General features: G+C 40.8%; 3 protein-coding genes across 3 annotated transcripts in view; 2 read left to right on the forward strand and 1 right to left on the reverse strand.

Annotated features, from left to right (window-relative positions):
• Positions 1 to 516: 516 nt before the first annotated feature.
• On the forward strand, positions 517 to 5049 carry ccng1 (cyclin G1). Its single transcript, XM_067599023.1, has 6 exons — positions 517 to 720; positions 1978 to 2241; positions 2344 to 2597; positions 2975 to 3053; positions 3562 to 3672; positions 3857 to 5049. The coding sequence occupies exons 2-6, from the start codon at positions 1978 to 1980 to the stop codon at positions 4046 to 4048; spliced, it is 900 nt and encodes a 299-aa protein (XP_067455124.1). The 5' UTR covers positions 517 to 720; the 3' UTR covers positions 4049 to 5049.
• nudcd2 (NudC domain containing 2) lies at positions 4544 to 7100 on the reverse strand. The gene is made up of 4 exons (XM_067599024.1): positions 6685 to 7100; positions 6132 to 6180; positions 5897 to 6048; positions 4544 to 5448 (listed from the first exon to the last, which is right to left on the reverse strand). The coding sequence occupies exons 1-4, from the start codon at positions 6871 to 6873 to the stop codon at positions 5365 to 5367; spliced, it is 474 nt and encodes a 157-aa protein (XP_067455125.1). The 5' UTR covers positions 6874 to 7100; the 3' UTR covers positions 4544 to 5364.
• A 124-nt stretch (positions 7101 to 7224) lies between these two features.
• The window catches only part of gabra6a (gamma-aminobutyric acid type A receptor subunit alpha6a), a 7465-nt gene continuing 1472 nt past the window's right edge, over positions 7225 to 13217 (forward strand). The window contains exons 1-9 of the mRNA XM_067599022.1: positions 7225 to 7600; positions 7681 to 7787; positions 7916 to 7983; positions 8433 to 8653; positions 8750 to 8832; positions 8936 to 9079; positions 9994 to 10146; positions 10269 to 10519; positions 11937 to 12181. Of these exons, the coding sequence (XP_067455123.1) occupies positions 7551 to 7600; positions 7681 to 7787; positions 7916 to 7983; positions 8433 to 8653; positions 8750 to 8832; positions 8936 to 9079; positions 9994 to 10146; positions 10269 to 10519; positions 11937 to 12181 (1322 nt within the window). The 5' untranslated portion in view covers positions 7225 to 7550. The remainder of the gene's footprint in view (positions 7601 to 7680; positions 7788 to 7915; positions 7984 to 8432; positions 8654 to 8749; positions 8833 to 8935; positions 9080 to 9993; positions 10147 to 10268; positions 10520 to 11936; positions 12182 to 13217) is intronic.

The raw sequence follows: 13217 nt of genomic DNA on the forward strand, positions 1-13217 counted from the left end.
CAGTGGGTGTCCATTGTAAAAGAGCAGTGACAGCACAATATGTTAATGCCTGGCCTATTAAAAATATTAGTACGCTATTTTTTTTGTAAGAAATTTTTCCGTTTCCAGGAGAATTTACAAACTATTATGCTGTTTTCTGAAATTTACAACTACAATGTTGTATACATATTGTTGGCCTCTGTTCTTTTAAACGCCTAAATAATTTTAAAATCTGACCGTATGAATTGATTACGTATATTGTCCCACTTAATTATTAATTCATAAATAATTGCACTTATGGGCTAAGTGTAATATGATTTTATGGCCAAAATAAGAGAGGAGACGCAGTAGGTTGCAATCTTTGGTCATGTCCCGCCTCCTCACTTGCAATTGGCCCTCCCAGTTATGAGAGGCGGGATTTAATCGTGACTGACTGGCGATTTGTCCAATTGGAATGTAGAACAAAGAATGCCGTCCGTCGATGACCAATGAAAGTTCAGCATATTAGGGCATGGGCTTGGTTTTATGCCTGCATTAATACGTAAACTGCCCTTTTCCCCATCGCCTTACGCCAAGGGTAGGGGGTGTGCATAGGCAGAAATTAACCTATGCTTAAAACTTTCTTTAGTGAAAGTTCATACTTACACTTTTTTTGTGTTTTAAATCTCTTTTCACTCGCTTGTTTAAAGCGTGTGGGGTCTTTTTTCTTATAACATTACAAGCAGCGTAACTTGATCCAAGGTAAGTAAACCAATCTTCTTTCTATATCAAGTTAACTAACCATATGTGGTATATGGGGATTTAAACCCTTCAAGTTGTTGTGTTGGCTGTCAGTAGCTACAAAGAAACTAAAACTAACGTTATGGGAATTGATGTTAGCATAGCGGTTGTGGCTAACTTTAACGGCCATGTTAACGTAAAATTAGTTCGTCATTTCCCCATTTAACTTCATGAAACCTAACGTCAAATTGACTTAACATCAGTTGTGCTGTGTATTATAGTCGTAGCTATAGTTTTTCAGTTTGAACAGTGTTATTTCACTTTGGTTTGTTGTTGCTATCCGGCTCAGTGTTAGCTCCCCGTTAGTTTGTATGGCAGGGACATGTCCAGGCATGACGCAGGTCCTGCCCGCCGTCACAGGGCCTGGTGTCACGTAACCAGCCTAATGTTGCGCTCAGACTGCCAAAATGTTTAAAAAAAACTGACTGAATCCTACAGTTTATGAAACGCTTCTTTACCACTACTACTTTTACGTCATATAATATTGCTATACTACACACACGTGATAAACTTTTCAGACATGTCCCTGTTATGTATCCTTGTACCACCCCTCTCTAGTCCAGTTGAGTCCAGTTTACTGACAGCTGCTTGTTACTGGATACATTTGGAAAGGCTCCCATGTCTCCACTAACTGACCAACACACACCCTGAATCTAAATGGTCTCTTACCAGTAAACCATATCGATGATATATTCTCACTGCAGTACAGCTGCTCAAAGGCGAAATAGTCACTCGGAAAATTAAAACATCAACCCTGAACAGAATAACTATTAGCTATGAGATTGAGATTGTTGTTAAATATTCATTGTAAGTTTATTTTTTCCCTCTGGGCTATGGTATAAAATACACTGAAGAGCTTCACGTTTTTATGTAAAACAAGGAGAGTTATTGACGTATCATAAAAGGCTAGATAGTGTCAGGGATTTTGGTTATAACTCATTTGACTTTTACAGTTGAGTTTTCATTATGTCTTTGTGTGTCTGTGTCCATATCACCTGTCCCAGCCCAATGTACAATATTTCACAAAGCACATCTGTAGTCATATAGGCATATATACAGTTATATAGGAATATTCAGACATACTTATACTTACATTGTACATATTTTTTTATGGCCATAGTCACAGTGTTGTATTATCAGTGTACAGGGCATGGGTCAGAAATATATTTTATTGTTTAATTAGTGTTATTTAGCTGTATTTGTTTCATATCTGCACAGATGATTGACACAGTGACAGCACCTGGAGCACTGCCCTTTGCAGTTCAGCTGAAGGCCCTCATGGATGCGGAGGGCCGTTACCAGCCAAAGCTGAGTGGCTTGAGGCTCATCGAGGGCGCCCAGGACAACGGCCTCAGGATGACCGCCAGACTCCGGGAGCTGGAGGTGAAGGACCTGCTCTCTCTGACCAGGTTCTTTGGTTTCAGCTCGGAGACTTTCTCGCTGGCCATCAGCTTGCTGGATCGATTCCTCTCTGTGATGAAGGTTTGTAAATACATTAACGTCTGCAATTCACATCTTGTCGACTGTCTTGGAGTTATCTAAATTGGATTTATTAATCTAATTTCCTTTTCCTGTCCTCTACAGATTCAGCCAAAGCACCTGTCCTGTGTGGGCCTGTGTTGCTTCTACATTGCTGTGAAGTCGTCAGAAGAGGAGAAGAACGTGCCTCTGGCCAACGACCTGATCCGCATCAGTCAGAATCGCTTCACAGTGTCTGACATGATGAGGATGGAGAAGATCATCATGGAGAAGCTCTACTGGAAGGTGAAGGCCCCCACAGCCCTCCGCTTTCTCCGCCTCTTTCACAGCCACATCCAGGAGCAGCTCGACGCTGAGAGGTAAGGACAGACGGTCACATCAACCTGCAGGGCTGAATCATGACTCAACAAGATTATATTTACTCTAATAAATGTGTCTTCTCATATTTGTCCTTAAAGAGAACAGTAGCCAAAAATATATTAGGGCCAACAGGCACAGTCCCATTTGAAATTGTGTAATGTTCAGACATTATGTGACAACTTGTTAGAAAATAAATGAGTCGCATGAGTGTTTATGGTGCTGCACTGAACTGAAAACATATAAAATGAGTTTAGTTGTAATTTTTCTGTCAGTAAATTGACTGAAGCTGATTCATATCTATTCTAGAGAAATCTGTCTCATATCCATTGTATATAAAAATTGTAATCTTGGACCTAAATGCATTCTCTTTTTACAGCAAGACGATACTGAGCCTTGAGAGACTGGAGGCTCAGCTGAAAGCCTGTCACTGCTCATTTATCTTCTCTAAAATAAAGGTAGGTGTAGGCCAAAACAACTGGTCTCCCAACATTATAAACAATAACTTACTTTTGCTTAGATGTTAGTTCCTGCAAAGCAAAAGGTATTATAGCTGTAAATTACATATTTTCTTCTTAGAAGTAGCAGCCGATTGTTTAATTTGTAAAACTATTTGAATAGAAAATCAAACAGCTTTCTTGCTGCATGGTAATAATTAGGTCATCTGTGGTCAGCATATTCACTTTCAAAGCGTTTTGTTCTCTCTATGTCAGTGATAGAAAAATTCATGTATTAGTTAAGTAGATATGTATGTATGTATTTGGCGGCAGGGCCTTGAGGGGAACACTATAATAGACATAATAGACATCATGGTCATGTGAAAGTGAGAGCTCTGTAAAGTTTTGTCTGGGGCTGTTAGAAGGAATCTGTAAACAACTAGAGGACAGACGTTGAATCGTGTTGACTGTATTTGCAGTTTCAACTCATTTAGAAGCTCTTGATAACTATTCCTCTGTTTCTCTGCAGCCATCTCTGCTTGCCATGGCTCTCATGTGCTTTGAGGCCCAGGATCAACATGACCCTGAACACACTGACAACATATCAGAGGCCCTGAAAGGTCTGCAGCAGCAGCTGAATGTAAGTATCAACTATCTCTACGATCTTAAATGTGTGAACTACACTGAACAGAATTAATGATGACAGATTATATTTGGATTATAATGCTTTTGGGCGAAGTTTAAGCAGAAACTTGGATGTGTTATCATGATTATCTGATTTACAACTGATTTTTTTTTGCTGCATGTTGTTTCCTTTTCTTCAGATTAAAGACGGGGACCTGATTTGTGTGCGGGAGTTGGTTGGAAAATGTCTGGCTGAATATGCCACCACCAGGTGCTCCAAGCCTAACGGCCAGAGACTCCGTTGGGTTATTTCGGGAAGAACTGCACGTCAGCTGAAGCACAGCTACTACAAGATCACTCATCTTCCCACCATACCTGAGTCAGCTTGTTAAATCTGGGGAGTACGAGCGGGTGACCTATCATGCAAAGAAAAACATCTGTCCCCAAATGAACTATTTGTTCTCTGATCTAATGTAAATTTGATCTCAACTGTCGGTTGACTCGCAGTAAGGTCACCTACGTACAGCTCCACTTATTTTCCTTAAAGATCTTCATCAAGGATGATGGATTTCTTTAAGGAAAAGTTTAAACTGTTAGTTTTTTCACTCATTTTTGTCATCATACATTGATCAAGCATGCTGTTTTATCTGACCCAATGACAAGGAGTAATGCTTCGTCAGAAAGGTTTATCTTCTACCATCCTGCTAAGTTTTACTTTCCTGGTTGAGTTGCTTGCACAAGTGTACAGTATGTTCTTGTTAAAATCCGTACCAAGGTGTTTGGTATTTCCTGGAACGGGTTGCTGGTTTTAAGCTAATAAGTATAGAACCACCTAGGTCCTCAGTCCACCATGTGGAAGAGGAGGGAGAAGGATTTTGCGATCAACAAAAATGGAACCAAGAAATCGGGCCCAAAATCCTTAACTCCCACCCTAGGTTGCTAAACTGTCCTCAATGCACACTCCTACCCAAGGTGATGATTTTGTTTTTTTATTTTGATACGGCGAGGGAGCTCTGGTTTTCTCCAGTGAAGTGAAGCTAGTGACGATCTTGTCATGTATGGCTAACCATGCCCTTTGAGCTGATAATGTTGTCAGCGGTTATAGATGAGTTGTTTTCACTGATTAAAAATGTTTAAATTGTGGACACAGAGTGAAGCACCACATGTATTGATTGTCAATTATGCAAAGAACACACAAAAAAATGGTTATTGCAGTAGAAATGTGGTTTGGAATTTGTATTGCATCTTCTTTGCCAGTTTCCCTGTCTAGTATGATGAGTTTCTCTTAGTGACAAAAATAAAATGTGTTCTGAAATTCAAAGTGGCTAATTGAATACACCATCTAGTTAACCTATGTACTGGTACCTTTCAATAAAACTTTATTGAAAAGCTATTGCTGTGTGCATTCTTCTTATTTTTCAAAGACAACACATTTCCAAGGCATCTTATATCCAGACTGAACGTTTCCTATCAACTGTTAACAGGCCTTGAACCTGCCAAAGCAGGCTTAACAAAATCAGTCCTCCACAGTAAAGAAAAGCCAGATTATACGGCTGCTGTGAAAAATGTCACTTCCTCATACAATGAAGTCTTGTAGACGCCCAATATTAAGATTATTGTGAAGGCAAATCTTTTTGGCTTGTTCGTCTGCATGCTATGCATGTCCTCAGCAGTGTTCATTGGGCACATATCAGGCTTTAAGCGTCCGTCACTGCTGCAAACTGGAAAAGTCCGGACCACCGCCAGCAAAATTCCCCGAGATCTCGGCACCACTGAAGTCAAATCCAGGATTCTGGAAAAGAGGAGTGCAATTAATTAACAGATGGATGAACCATACTACCACACAAAACTGTTTTCATTCACTTACAATACGAATTCACTTTAAAATGGTATTGATCTTTGACCGTTATTTGTTTTTATGAGCTGACCAAAAGAAAAAGTGTAAATTTAACTCAGATACACCCAAGCTGATGTAATATTTGTTTACTCATATCACCTAAAGAAGTGGTTTGAGAGACAATGTCAAAAAGCACATCTGTCATGCTGGAAACATTTCCTAACCATGCTAGCAAAGGTTATATTCGCAAGAAAGCGATTTATGTTTCTACCTGGTTAAAGTTGCACTGATACAGTTATGTGTAAAGGGAATGTGTGAGAAATACAGTCACACACGTCAACAGGTATTTGTTAATATATTGTGCTCTGTACTGGCTCATCAAACAGCCCTTGGTGAAACTAACCTCTCGCTGGAACCTCTCGAGTGTGAGCTTCCTCTGCATCTGGTCCTGGACCCAGGCGTTGGCACAGTACTCCCCCTCTAACAAAGAGGACCAGCAGTTTCCCGCCTCTCTGTTAGTCTTCATCAGGACAATCTGGATGAGACTCTTGTCCTCTGAGGAGAGAAAAAGGTAAACAGGAGTGAGACCAGGGTGGCTTTTGTAAAAGGAAAACGTTGTAGATGTGGATGCAACCTACCCAGTGTCCACGTAGCCTCGTCAGACACGGTTGTGTCAAAGAACTTTCCCTGACAGAATTTAAAAAGAAGAGATCATGAAATTGAATATTAGTTCAAACAACAGTAAAAACTGTCAGTTTTACAAAGGTAACAAGGGAATCTTGTAATCTGAGCAGGAATTAATCCCACCTTTAAACACCTGCAAACACTTTCTGTCTTTCAGCCAAAGGTCAAGGAAAATAAAGCTCATTGAAAACGAAACGGCCTTTGCAAATTCAGCTTTTGTAGCTGAGAAAATATGTGGAGTGGCACAGATTGGTGGGTGATAGACATTGATTTTACAACCTGCTCTCGGTCTCAGTGTCTTAAAACAACATGCAAGATAAAAAATGAAGTCCATCCCTGTTTTACTCTCTGCATACTAAAAGCCAGAGCAAATAGATCAAGAAAATGTTAAATATAATCCACTTAAATTTGATACCACACCTCTTTTATTTACATATTTTTCGTTTGAGTAATAATAAGCTTTGTTGAGAGAAAGAAGAGGTCCAGAGGATCATCTCAAAAGCCTACCTTGATTATTTCTTTCCCTTTGACGAGCAGCTCGATGTCTCTGGACCCCAATTGGCACTTGACCTCTTTAGCAGACGTCCCGTGAGGCACGTTGACCTCTATGAAGACCTCCTCCATGGTTTGGTACCAGGACCCCCAGGGTGTCTTGCAGGGGACGACCCCGCTCCTCTCCTCAAAGTGCACCGACATGCTGCGGCTTCACACCGGCTGACAGGTCGGCTAACTGCAGCTAACTAACTTCACCTCTGCGTATAGAGAGGTTGCGCTATTACTTGGCCACGAAGTTAATATTTACCACTGCTAATTTGTTTCCTGCTTTGTAAGACTGCTGTTAATAATGTCTCAATTTGAATTAGTTTATTATTTCTTGGTTATTTTTTCTCTCAGCGAGTTGTTTCTGCATCTCGAAACTTCTTCTTCTTCTCTTTTTAGCGTTCATTTCCGGCTGAATGCAAAGTTGTTGCTAGCAGCGCCATCCGGCGTCTGGTTAAACGAACTACAAGAAAAACTAAATTGTCATGACACACGACAGACTTTTCTCTCTGACATTTTATCATTGTTGTATTTGTTATGTTGCATTGATTTCATTTTTTGTTTGTGTTTTAATTACATACATACATTTGCTTAAAACAGAAACCTAAAGAATACACTGTTTGTCTAAAAATGGAGTGGATTTACTAATCTGTTAATTAGATTACTGCTCCTGCCTTGGTGCTCTTGTGCTCTCATGCATACCTGCCAGTCACTTTAACGACACTAAGAAAGACCTTTGCGCTACTTGTTTTTACCTCCTCTCACATGCTGTTTTATGAAGTATGAGTTGCTCAGAGAGTTGACTGGAAATTTGGAGATAGCTGCTGCCAAAGATGGCCATCCTGTCACTGTGTTGTTTACTTACGTTTATCTATTGGATAAGGTAAGTCTTCTCCCTCTGCTCAAACATAGGTCAAAACACAATTAGCTGAAGAGTTAAAAATCTTTTTTTTCCTCTTGCAGTTTAGGTAATGTGTTTGGAAATGAGAAGGTTTACTCGGACAACATCACTCGCATTTTGGACCGACTTTTGGATGGTTATGACAACAGACTGCGACCTGGATCTGGAGGTAATTCAGACTTCATACCCTAAAGCCTTGCTCCCAAAGCCGTACATATTTAAGATAAATTAAGTGCTTTGTTGCAGACTATTTTGTGCAACTTTTGTTATTGTGTGCATTGTTAATTACTGTTGCAGGTGGTGTTACAGAGGTGAAAACAGATATCTTTGTCACCAGTTTTGGACCTGTTTCAGATGTTGAGATGGTAAGATGCTACTTCCCCAAGTAAATGTGTATGTGCTGACTGTGGGAGATAACAGTGCTTCAGTGACTACTGAATGCCTGCCTTGTGGGCAATCTGCCATGAGACCATCTAATGAGCTTTAATCTGTTTGACCAGCCCTATAACTCCATTATTGATGGTCTCTAAATCAATATGACAACATGTCAGACAGAGCGAATGGCTGAATGGATTGATTAATGATTATCTGGGATGAGTGGCATCCATCATTGGCTCATCATCTCTCCTCACCTTCCACTGCAGTGGATTGGCAGCAGAAAGTTGAAATGGCTCTCCAGCATTATGCATGCTGGTGAATGAAGGTGACTGCGTGAGTGGGCAAAGATCTACATTGACAGTGAGAACTTTGCGTTGTAGGTTTGTAGAACTTAAGGTCTATTACCGTTTACTAACATGTTCTGTTCACATATCAGGAGTACACCATGGACATGTTCTTCCGTCAGATGTGGGTTGATGAGCGGCTGAAATTTGAAGGTCCCACTGAAATCCTACGGCTGAACAACCGCATGGTAGACAAGATCTGGACACCAGACACTTTCTTCCGAAACTCCAAGAAGTCAATTTCCCATAACATGACTACACCCAACAAGCTTTTCCGCATCATGCAGAATGGGACTGTCCTCTACACTATGAGGTGATCTTACATTCTATATTTCTTGTTATTTTTATGAGGCTTTCTTTTTGTGGACACAAATTGTGGACTGATCTCTGTTTGTCCTCTCACTGTCAGACTGACAATTAGTGCAGAGTGTCCAATGAGGCTAATGGACTTCCCCATGGACGGTCACTCCTGCCCTCTCAGGTTTGGAAGCTGTGAGTACATCAGATTTGTATCACAAACAGAGGGAAGGAAGGAATGTCCAGATTCATAAATGTGACTTGAGGGGGATTTTCCTAAATGCCTTTGCATTTTCAGATGCATACACCAACAGTGAAATTATGTTCACCTGGAGGAAGGGGTTAACAGCATCTGTCGACTGTCCCAAGGAGTCCATGAGTCTTCTGCAGTATGATCTGGTGGGACAAACTTTGTCCAGTGAGATTTTCAAAGCAAACACAGGTAACGCTATACAGTCAGTCATCCCAGTCAAAGCAAACACGTCATACATCATGCAGTCATACCTGCACTTAAAAATGTTATTACACAATTTTGTCATGAGCTGATGAATCTGAGTGTAGATTTAGAAATTAGTCTCTTTAAACTCTGCACTAGTGTCCATTACTCCCCCACAGTAGAGCCGACATAAAAGCAAAGACTTCCTTGAGCAGCCATCTAAGATGCTTAAGTGGTCAGGCCCTAATGCGTACGGTGTGCCTTAAAAAAGAACTATAGGGTTTAAAGCCCAGTGAATGCACCAACAGAGAGGAAGGATGGAGTAGTGTGTGAGTGTGTGTGTATGTGTGTGCATCTTCTCTTTTACCCAGAAGAAGGAGAAGTGCCCCCCTGCTGTGAACCCAGCTGATTCCTGGAATAGAGAGGAAATGGATGAGGCAGGCTCCAAAACGTAGCGATGATACCCATTTAGCAAACAGAAAAAGAGAGAAAGAGAACCTCTATATGTATGTGTGCATGATGCAGCATGTTTTTTGGTCTGTGAATGTCTGCATGCATGTGTTTAGACAGAGCAGGGCAGTGTTACGCATAGTGACACTGCATGCTCTCCTCCTGCCCCCTCCTCACTCGCTCCTTCCTCCTCCTCCTCCTTTTGACTTTATCCCACTTCCAAATGTCTGCTGTGCTTCCTCCTCTTTCCCTCTTGTCCTGCTCTCTTCCTTCCTCTCCTCTTCCCCTCTTGTCTCTCCTGTGCTATCTTACAGATTGTGGGCTATTCCAGTTCTAACAGCAGCAATACATCTACAGTATGTGTTCCTCAGCAGCTCCTCTGTTTCAAGGGCAGGCAAGGGCATACGTTCTGCGTTACCCTGCTCTGTCCCTCGGGGTTGCTCTCTTCACACGTGCTGTTTATCTTGCAGGTCACTACTCTGTGCAGGTGGTCCATTTCCACCTCCAGAGGAAGCTGGGATACTACCTCATACAGACATACATTCCCCTTATCATGGTTGTCGTTCTGTCACAAGTCTCTTTCTGGATCAACAAGGAGTCTGTCCCTGCTCGCACAGTTGCTGGTATATCCCCTCTCCCCACTAATTAATATGTACTAATCATGCTTGATATAATACATCTGTGATATGTGTGTGTATATCCATGTACATGTGTGTTTTATAAGTAGCCAAATGTCTTCCTCCAGGCATCACCACAGTACTGACCATGACCACCTTGAGCATCAGCGCCCGGCAGTCACTTCCTAAAGTGGCCTATGCCACAGCCATGGATTGGTTCATTGCAGTGTGTTTTGCCTTTGTGGCGTCAGCTCTTGTCGAATTTGCAGCGGTGAACTACTTTGCCACACTGCAGGCCAACCGTCTGAAGAAACTGAAAGCCAGACAAGACAGGCTTGAAATGTTGGCTTCTGGCAGCGACGATGAAGACACAGTTTCGGTAAGCAGCTGACTTTATGTCGATAATGTAAGATAAATTCACAATGAATCACATTGTCATCACTTAAATAAGTGCAACAGATAACCTGAGAGCACACTGTAGTTTTCATTCAATGCCCCTTGCCCCATTTTACATAAATTCTTGTAGAATCTTAATCACAAGTATAAAGTTTTATAATTTAGGTTTGCACATACAAAAACTTTGACCTTTTGTGTTCAAGTCATTCATTATATAAAACAATAGCAAATTGTAGAATATTAGTACATGAAAACTGTAAGAGTAGAAGTGTAAGGAATCTAATGAATAGGCTTATTATTTTTTACATAAAAAGCACATAGAAAGACCAAGATACTGTATATTCTAGGGTAAAAATGTAAAAAAATAAAGCTTTGAATTTGGTTTCTTATCTGAACAGTTCACATGTTTTTTTCTGTTCTTCATTTTTCTATTTTTCTTACTGGACTGTGCTGCACTGATAGAAAGTCTTCAGAAAACAGAAAAAACCCCACTATTTCACTGGTTTCCAGGGTATGAACAGGGATAAATATACATATATACAGCAAGATATGCTGCTAAAAGGACTAACTATAGAATAATTGGTGCAATTTGTTAACTTCCAGGTTAATTAATTGAGAGCATGTATGATAGCGACCTATTCAGCAACATCAGCTTTTGCTATCACTTGAAGAAGGGGTTTGATTTATATCCTATGGCATCTCAGATACATTTACATAGCCGATGTTGATGGTGAATGGAGATACAGAGTCTCCTCAGTGTTGCAGAGTTTGATGCAGTGATGTTAATGATGAACAAAGAGCCAACAGCTTCACACTCAGATTTAGAGAGAGAAATCCTGCCTCAGATAGGAGGTCTTTTCCTATGCATTTCCAAGTAGTCACCCTGCCTCTTCCATTCTTCCCATTCAGGGCACACTACACATTAAATAGTAATATGTGCCGTTGTAGTGCTCTCATCTCTGGCTATATGCTTTATGCTAATACAGTAAGCCACCACAGCGTCCTCCTGGGATCTGTCTCACGTGTAGGGCTCATGGTTAGATGCTTTAAAAATAGCCTCAGTGTGAGAACAGAGAACAACTCCAGCACTCTTCTCTGCATAATCTCCTCACCATCCTATGGGCATCCACAGCAAACTACCTGCTGCGTTCTATAGGGATGTTGGCATGTCATTGAGAGAAAGCGCTCATGGGTACAAACATTACTTACAGCCTAGTATACATGACACCAGCATGTTAAAATCACCATACATGCAATCGCTGGCTCAATAGTCACCTAATTTTATTATTTCATTCCACACTTTTCACTATTTTTCTCTCTCTGATCAACACAAACTTATCAGATCTCACCTGTTTCTGCCATTCCTCCAAATCACACCACCCCCCACCCCTTCCCACCAGATGGACAGCAGCCCTCAGGAAGGCCCGAGGAGGAGAAACCACTCGGTGTGTCGCAGTGAGGCAGGGGAGGGTCCGCCGCTGCCGATTTTCCTCCAGCAGGGCTCAGCTTTTCCCCAGATCCCGCAACTGGCCGGCACCAGCCCCATCGACGCGTACGCCCGCATCCTCTTCCCCCTGGGCTTCGCCCTCTTCAACCTTGTCTACTGGTATATCTACCTGGGCAAGGACACCATGGAGAAGGCCAGGTACACTTGCCACATTCAATTATCATTGTACATCTACATCTATCTTGGTGGTACATCTATAAGTTAAGGCACAACAGAGTCCAGACATTTAACAAATCCCATGAAAAGACCAAAACCAACAATGAATTAATCCAACTAACAAGTGCTGTTTGTGTATCAAAGCCTGATAAAGCTTATTCCTCTGTGCCATAGAGCTCTATTGTTGCTAAACACACATCAATGATGTATATAATGTACCAGGTGACATGTTCCTTATGATGAACATGTGCATTGTAATTTCTTTTAATTCGATTGACATACACCATCATAACTTCCTACTGTAGCACACTGAGACTGAAAATAATCCCCAACCAAGACACTGTTTACTCCTGTTTGAGTAATGCTTGCTAAAAACCACAATGCCCAGCTGTTTTAGGAAATTATTTAGCCTTTTAAAAAATGATACCATGTATTTGAGACATGTTTTTGAAGATTTATGTCAAGGTAGGACACTCAGAGAGCATAGACAATGGGCTAACTCATTGTTGGGTTTGTTCTTTTCATGGAATTTGTTGACAGAAATATAGAATATCACCAAGCTCATCCTTAAATTGTTCTTGCACTGTAAGTGTTGGAGATCATGAAATCAAGTTACTCCAAACCTTTTGGGGTTGTGATAGATAATATTAAGAAGTTTGAGGTGACAAACTATCCACTACTTAACAATACATTGAAAAATTTGAGAAATGTCATTGAAAAATATACGTTTGGAGGCACTGACATAAACATGCATGTACATTTTACAAGTAAGCGTCCCTTTTGGAGTTTAACCTTTCACTTTTTCAGTCACATGTGACAAAGCAGCAGATCCAAAAAACCTTTCATGCAAAATAGTAAAACATAGCAGCAACATACTTGGAGAGTTTCCAGCATTCTTGTACAAATAAGGTAAAAAGGAGAAAAAAGATGTTTATGCACATTTGTATCTAAAATAGCTTTAATCTGATAGCTTCAGTGGAACAATAACTACCCACAATTTTTGTCAAAGACTTTTATC

This window comes from Thunnus thynnus, chromosome 9 (assembly GCF_963924715.1).
Source record: "Thunnus thynnus chromosome 9, fThuThy2.1, whole genome shotgun sequence".
Lineage (NCBI taxonomy): Eukaryota > Metazoa > Chordata > Actinopteri > Scombriformes > Scombridae > Thunnus > Thunnus thynnus.